At 38.7% G+C, this 8,294-nt stretch overlaps 1 protein-coding gene across 17 annotated transcripts in view; it reads right to left on the bottom strand.

Moving 5' to 3' along the window:
* Nucleotides 1–8,294, bottom strand: part of OSBPL6 (oxysterol binding protein like 6) — a 207,281-nt gene that overhangs the window by 62,271 nt on the left and 136,716 nt on the right. For 16 of the 17 annotated variants that reach the window (XM_017532670.2, XM_017532668.2, XM_017532669.2 and 13 more), the window contains 4 exons: nt 5,962–6,084; nt 2,922–2,975; nt 1,765–1,878; nt 1,478–1,648 (listed from right to left, as the gene is read on the bottom strand). In XM_017532670.2, coding sequence (XP_017388159.1) covers nt 1,478–1,648; nt 1,765–1,878; nt 2,922–2,975; nt 5,962–6,084 — 462 coding nt within the window. The remainder of the gene's footprint in view (nt 1–1,477; nt 1,649–1,764; nt 1,879–2,921; nt 2,976–5,961; nt 6,085–8,294) is intronic. The other variant, XM_037740030.1, reaches the window with a different exon arrangement.

Here is an 8,294-nt window from a genome sequence, read left to right as displayed (position 1 = left end):
AAAAAAAAAAAAAAAAAGAAAAGAAAAAAGAAAAAGAAATAATGTAAAGTTTTGGATAATTTTAACATAATTAATAGGATCTAATAAAAATTGCCATTAAAATAACAAAAACTAAATACAGTAATGTTTCATTTAATCTGATTTGGTTAGTGTTGCAGTTATTCTATGAAGTTTTTCAAAGGTTTGCAAAGGAAACTTGTATATATATAAGGCATACATTCCTGTGTAAGCAAACAAAGAAAAGCAGAATCTTCACTGGAACGTTCTTGAACACAATGTACTGTGGCAGCCAGCTTCCTCACCCTCTCTGCCCTCAATTTCAGGTGCCAGGTGTGAAACTGGAGCACCCCTGGGCAGTGTGATGGGTTAGGTTTCAGGAAACTTAATTATTGAATCCAAGGCAGAAACAGCTGTTTCTGTCTGTTGACTTAACCTTGATTTTTTAAAACAAACAACATCTCTAGCTTTTCATCAACATAGAAGTGAACTCTTATTTCAGTCAAAAGAACAAGGTCAGCCTCCCTTAGTCTGGCACCTGGTAAAATGGAAAGGGCACTGATTTTGGAAACACATGTGGGCTCAGATCCTGGCTCAGCTGTTTAATGGCGATGTCACTTCTGGACAAATTTTTTTACTGTTTGTGAACTTTGGTTATTTGTAACACGGTGCTTGATCACTTAACTAGGCAATTACTTATATTACTGTCACATTCTTGAGCTCACTTGTACTAACTTCATGGGGAAATTTAATAGCCTCTCAATGGGTCACGAATATATTATAGGTCAAGATACAGAAGCAAGTTTCATTTTCAAGACTTTGAGGTCTTCTTATTACCATCCAGGAGGGCACCTGATTTCTGAATGTTGATTAAATAGATGTTTACTTCACTTCCTAACAGTTCTACAAAGCCACATGAAGTTAGAAGGTAATCTGTTCATAAAAGGAAAAATAACTGCTAATTCTCTTGGTGATCCACATTTCTGCCTAATTGATACTTGCGATTAACTTTCATGCCAAATGTCACTGTTGTCTGCCGAGTGTTAGTTTACAAAGCAAACCTTCTCCTTCTGGTTTTCCCAAATGAGATTCAGTTATACATTTGCATAATTTCCTTTTTTTCTTTTCTTTTTTTTTTCAGATGCAGTCTTGCTCTATCACCCAGGCTGCATAGCAGTGGCATGATCTTAGCCTACTACAACCTCCACCTCCTGGGTTCAAGCAATTTTTGTGCCTCATACTCCTGAATAGCTAGGATTACAGGTGTGTGCCATCACACCCAACTAATCTTTGTGTTTTTAGTAGAGATGGGATTTTCACCATGTTGCCCAGGCTGGTCTTGAACTCTTGACCCTCATTTATCCGCCCACCTTGGCCTCCCAAAGGGCTGGGATTACAGGCATGAGCCACCATGCCTGGCCAAAATTTGCATAATTTTCTTAGCAATTTTCAGGATGATTTTTATAGAACAAAGTCATACCCTTCCATCCACTACAGAAACATTAGCAGCTGGTGAGGATTCAGCTGTGGAAGTTGAAGGAAATATGTGAAAACTAGCATCTCTTGGTGATCTCACAATTTCATTCTGACGATACAAGCGATGATGTCGCAGTTTCGAGACCCATGCATCAAACCAGTCCTGGGATTTCACCTAAAACAATGAAGAAGAGGAGAAGGTAACTGTAAAATCACTCTCCTACCTACCACTGGTGTAGGCAAATGATTTCCCCTGATAATGGCAGAGAAACTGTTGAAAAGTGATTTTACCTTCAAATGATAGATGTGCTCTTCCGTGTCAAGGTCTATTCTTCGGGCTTTCTTTTTAATTGACATGACTGAGAGTCCAACATCTATGCTCCCATGGACCTTTCCTTTTTGAATCTGAAATCAAAAGACTAGTAAATAGGCTGAAAGGATATACGCTTTGATGTTTCTGTACTGGATTTAAGTAAACCCAAGGTAATCTTTAACTTATCTATGGGAAGTGGAATACTGCACATACCCCCTTAACAAACAGAAAATAGTTAAGGTTCTATGGATTCGGTTCTAGGAGAGTTGATGCTGCAGTGACTTCACACCAATTTTTATAAATAAGACCATTCATCTTCTTCCTGTTTTGGCATAGAATGTAAGGCTAATTCTTCATAATTCTAGATTGCACAGCTTATATTCTCCCAAAAGGACATATTTAGTGGTTCCTAAAATAACTGTGGTCAGTCTTTGACCTATAACCCAGAACATCCCTGAGTAATCAGCTGGCAGACAGCTGCTGGGGCAGAATGGGGCACCTGCGACCAAAAAGCAGGGAGCAGCCGGCTCTTCCTTCTCGCTGCTTCTCTGATCAAGGACATAGCTGATTCAATGGCAGAGATGGGGACAAAATTGAAACCTGAGCCTTCTGTTACTTCCCCTACACAATGATGAAGGAAGGAATTTTCCAGTGTTACATGCAAGCTACTCCTCTGTATACCAAAAAAAAAAAAAAAAAAAAGCCATTTGGAATAATTTTTGTGAATTGGGATCTCCAAGATGAAAAGGTGTATGAAGTAGAAATAAAATGTGTGAGATAGTTTTTAAAAGGACATTGATAAGAACAAAGTAGCACACATAAAGCAGAGTTTATTGGGAGATGCAGAAAAAAGCCTATTTGCGCTTTCTCTCCAAGTGACAGAAGGTGATTTTACTCATGTCTCACTTTTAGGTTTAAGCTTCTGTTTTTAATAACACGCATCAAAATAGTTAAATATTCATGCACTAGGTAGACACACTTTAGAACATGGAGGTTTGGAAGCTTGTGAAATCTTACATGCCCAGACATGCACAAAGCTGGTAACTATGGCACAAGGCTTGTACAATTACAGTGTTTATTCACTTCAAGCAGAATTCGAAATCAATCTTTGAAACATGTCGTGTGTGCTACTTACATCGAGTGGTGCCTTCGAATACTTTAACATCCCATTATCCAGGACGAAAAAACGCTGCAAGAACCAAACACCCTCAGTTATGTCTGTATTTTGAATTATATAAAACATTCACAAATGTGGTTCTAATGTTGCTTTGCATATAGTAATCAATATGTTTGACCATTTTAATGTATCTGGATTCAGTGCACTTGGCCACAGTCAGTCACATTAAATGGTAAGGAGATAAGAGGTCTAGTTTCATACTGTTAACCTACCAAGATTCTTTTATATATAATCCAGTGGGGATGGAGTCTTATCACCATGATTTTTTTTAACAGGGAGGGAATCTGAGGACCTGAAGCTACAATTCTCTTAATGAACCACACTGGGATGTTTTTGAAAGTGAGAAATGAGAATAACCTGGGTTAGGTCCCAGTGACTCTGAGAAGGGCGCTATACAGGTCTACAGGGAATTTTTCACTGTGAACGTAAACTCCTGAATTTTCCCTGGATACCACAATAATTCCTGAAAATGTTTATGTCCATTACAGAAGCCAGTGGACTGAATCTATGAATAATGAATTATCTGGAAAGTTTAAGTGGGCTTAGCAATATACTTACGTCTCTACTTAGCAAACGCTTGCATTCTACTATTAATAAAAGAGGTTGAAAATTATTTCTGAACGACATTAAGGGTTAAAAAAAAGAGAGAAATTTTTGGCAATTTTTGTCTCCTCCAAGATAATCCTAGTCCAGTCTGAATGGATTTGGCCGCTTTTGCTCCACAAACACTCAGAAACTCTCAGCTGTTGATTTTTCTTCCATGGGAAATTCACAAGAGAACAAACAGCTCTCAGGGCCCAGTCAAATAATGGGTCCTGGGCCCTCAAGTTCTACAGATGCAAGGAGTCTTCCTATTTGTGGAAAATTACTCTGCTGGAAAGTTACTGATTTGGGACCTCTTAGTTGCTGAGATGGAGGCAGTCAGGTCTTGGGACTGCCTTCTGTGAGTACAGTGGCCTTCTGTGAGTTCTGCACGGAGAACCCCTATGAGTTTTGGATAGAATTCACAGAAGGCCACTGAAACCCGTTTGTTACAGGTTCTGTGAGACAACTAGTAAGCACTGGAAAAGAGTCTCTACAGTTGAAAAACACTTGATTAATATCATTTGCCCTTAACTTGGTCAATCCAATGGGCTGACATCTGAATAAACACATCATGGTTGTAGAGATCAGGAGAAAAGACAGCAATGCCAAGCAGGCCCTCCTATTATTTATGGAGCAGAATGTTCACGATTTTTTATTTTAATTAATTAATTAATTAATTAATTTTTAAAGATGGGGTTTCACCATGTTGGCCAGGATGGTCTCGATCTTCTGACCTCGTGATCCGCCCACCTTGGCCTCCCAAAGTGCTAGGATTACAGGTGTGAGCCACAGCTCCCAGCCCATAACAGGATGTTCAAAGGTATGGTCTAGAGAGTTGCTGCCAAACCACAGCCAGTTTTGCTGAAACATGGACTGAAAGTGCTAAATTAAAGTCTGCAATTCATAGAAAATTTGTTTCTTTGAGCTGTTTTTCCTGTATTTCCACTTCTATCTATCAAAGAATTTCAGCAGAGATCACCTACAGCATATCATAAGGAAAGGGATTAGCAAGGCCATCAATTTGGGGGAACACAAAAAGGTAAGGTCAGAATGAAAGGCAGCAGTGATCTTACGAAGGAGGATGGCCAGTTGGTGAACATCTCAGGAAGAACATCAGTGAGGAGGACAGGTCCTTGGCACTGCGATAATATTATGGGTTCAGGAAAGATGGTTTCTGACAAGGAAGAGGGCACTTTCAGAGACAGGGGACCGGGACAACATTTCCCATGTGTTCATTTTCAAGTCTTTCCCTTAAAACACGTAAAATGTTTCCTCAAGGAAATTAAAATCCATAACCTCCCTGTGTTGACCCAGTGGCTGGCCACCACTGGCAATTTGGGCTGATACACTTATCTACCCTGAGATGAAATCCTCCTGCAGATGTGGCAAGTAGACAGACTTATTCTTCCACTGATTTCAAACAGGATACCGGGTGGCCCAATAAAGAGTTTAAACTGAAAATGTACGGCAATTTCCTCCTCCTTAGTCTGACCGAATTCTTGCTACTCAGGTAACGGCAAAATACAGTAAAAAAATATTTTCTCCAAAATTAAAACTGGGAGATAGGACAAAAATGTTGAGAGGAAGGAGAGGAATAAACTATAGACTTTAAACAGCAGTAAAACTTCCAGGATCAGTGATTTTCCAGCTTTAGTTTGTACTGGTAACAATAAGTCTAGGAATTTATCCCCAAGAACTAAATTGAAGTTCATGTGCAAGGATGTTCATCACATCCCAACAGTAAAAAGTAAGGTGTGTCTTCCATGTCCAGCAATATGGAATTAGCTCAATAGCAGTGGGATATATAATACAGATCCATCCAAAGTGATACATGCATGAATTTAAAATACCTCATATTTCAAAAAGTATTTAATGAAAATATATCTATACTAACTTAAGGGAAAAAAAGCAAATCAGACAACAATACATACAATCTGGATTTCAAAAAACATGTAAGTATATTTTTTCTTCCATATGTATATTACAGATCTCAGTCTCTGTTAAGTAGAATAGACTGCAATCCATTTGGTTAAAATGAGGCCTTAAATGTTTTATGGCAGGGTGTGTGGCTCACACCTGTAATCCCATCACTTTGGGAGGCTGAGGTGAACAGATCACTTGAGCCAGGATTCAAGACCAGCCAACATGGTGAAACCCCGTCTCTACCAAAAATATTAAAATTAGCCAGGTGTGGTGGTGTGCACCTGTAGTCCCAGCTACTTGGAGGCTACAGTGGGCTGAGATCATGCCACTCACTGCACTCTAGACTGGGCAACACAATGAGACTCTGTCTCAAAAAAAAAAAAATCTAGTCTTACACATACAGCCACATTCTTAGTTTCTCACCTCATGATAGCAAATAAAATCTTTATTTATGAAGATGATCTAAACCTGAATATGATAAAAGTGTTACCTTGTGCCAGCCTTTTAAAGGCCATTTTCTTTTCTTCAGCATAAAGCCCTCATGTTTGTCTGGTTTCTGGACATTGGTTTGGCCTATTTTCAGCCCTTCTATAATTTCCCAGCTGTCAGCTTCCTGAGAGAAAAGAAGAAAAACAAATCACATGTTTCTCAGTGTTTGATAACATACTTAAAGCAGATTCTTAAGTAGAAGTTGCTTTTGAAGCAATACTAGGCCCACCAGAAAGAAGTATGAACAACATTCCAGAGCAAATGCTAACATCAAACACAGCTATGCACTTTTAACTGAAGTTAAAAAGGGTTTCCCAGGTAGACCTAGGTGTAATCAGGGTCCATCAGAGACTCAATGGAGCCACCTTGTCTGTTTGGGGTAGGATGGAAATTCGATTGCCTGTACTCTGAATGTTTAAAATGCATTTTTCCAGACAGTGAATCCCTGGGCACAGAGGCACTTTAAAGTTTCAAAATAAGACTGTTTTGATGACAAATGTTCAATTAGTGTGCGGACCTGGCTTTCTGTGTAGAAATGGAAAGGCTGCTGTTGTTTCAAGTGGCTCGGAACCTGCTATTATCAGGGAATAGCAGTGCTGTGGTCACGGCCGCTCTCAGGGAAGCTTGCATGCATTCCAAAGTGCGCATAAGAACATCTGCTTGCCAAAGACACACCAAAGAAATCCGTGTTTTCAAAAATACACATGCCCCTGGGAGCTTAAGGGTTGCATTTCTTAGTCGTGAACTGCAATTCAACAAGTGATCACTATTTATGAATAATGTTTAGAATAAGAGGAGAAACTAGTAGGCTCTTATAAAAAGTCTAATGCCTGTGCCTACTCACACAGAAAGGTAGATAACCACTCTATTCCACAACATGATCTCCATCTATGTGTAATATATTCACTAGAGCACTCTCTCTGTTCTTAGAGATATATCCACTGTGTTTAGTGGCACTTCTATTTTCAGGAGCCCCATCCACGGATAGTATCTCTAGATGAATAATATTTTTATTTCAGGCTAGATTTATTTGGAGGCTGGTGTTCATCTTTGATTTACTTTGTGTGTTTGTGTGGATGACGAAGAATATTCTGTATAACTTGTGAAAATGGAAACATTTAATAAGTGCAGATCTTTGCAAGTTTTCTTCTAAAACTCAGATTGTAGTAAGAGCTACTAACTACTAAATTCTTTTTAAAATTTTTAAATTTCAATGGGTTTGGGGGGAACAGGTGGTGTTTGGTTACCTGAATCAATTCTTTAGTGGTGACTTCTCAGATTTTGGTGCACCCATTATCCAAGCAATGTACACTGTACCCAATGTGTAGCCTTTTATCCCTCACCACCCCCCACCCCTTCCCCAGAGTCCAGTGTATCATTCTTATGTATGGCTACCAATTTCTAATACAGTGTTTTTCTCTTCTTTGGGAATTTAACTCCAGAAGGGGAAAAAACCAAAATAAGATAGAAAGGCAAAAAGTTAAAATGCATTTCTTAAACATAGATGCGGCAGCTTTGAGCAAATAATGTTATTCAGTCTGATGCAATATTACTAAGTCCAGTAAAAGAAATAGAAAAGGATCCTACTGTAGTTCTCACAATGAAATAGGCTTTCAAACTGACAGAAGCAAAAGATAAAACCAGACCAAACAATGTTCTCCCATTTCAATTGTAAATGCTGTGGATAATGTTACAAATAAAGTGTGTAAGAAATGAAACAACTCATCTTAGTACAAAATAGAACCTTCTATGTTCTATTTTCCATTATGTTAAAATTTCTCCCTCTATGCTTAGTAGACTAGGACTATCTTAAGAAAACTAAAATTATTTTCTGAAAATTGAAGCATTTGTTTTTGTAATTTCAACTGATTTTTTTTTCTACTTAAGTTTCCAATTTTCCTGAGTTTACTTATAACAGAAACAGAGCTAAAAAGCCGTAATGTGATTGATCATGTCAGTACTTAAGTCAGATATACACATATTTTTGATATTATAAGTTTTAAAATATTTTTAACCTAATAACAATAAATAAGAACAGACAGTAATGTCATAATTGCCCGAGATTTTTCATTTGGAAAAAATAGAGGCTGGGCGCGGTGGCTCACGCCTATAATCTAAACACGTTGGGAGGCTGAGGCAGGTAGATCACAAAGTCAGGAGTTCAAGACCAGCCTGACCAAGATGGTAAAACCCCGTCTCTACTAAAAATACAAAAATAAGATGGGCGTGCCTGTAATCCCAGCTACTCAGGAGGCTGAGGCGGAGGTTGCTGTGAGCCAAGATTGGGCCACTGCACTCTGGTCTGGGCAACAGAGCAAGACTCCACCTCAAAAA

Source organism: Cebus imitator, unplaced genomic scaffold (assembly GCF_001604975.1).
Source record: "Cebus imitator isolate Cc_AM_T3 unplaced genomic scaffold, Cebus_imitator-1.0 Scaffold78, whole genome shotgun sequence".
NCBI lineage: Eukaryota > Metazoa > Chordata > Mammalia > Primates > Cebidae > Cebus > Cebus imitator.
Note: the sequence above shows the minus strand (reverse complement) of the source record. Positions and strands in the feature narration are given on the sequence as shown.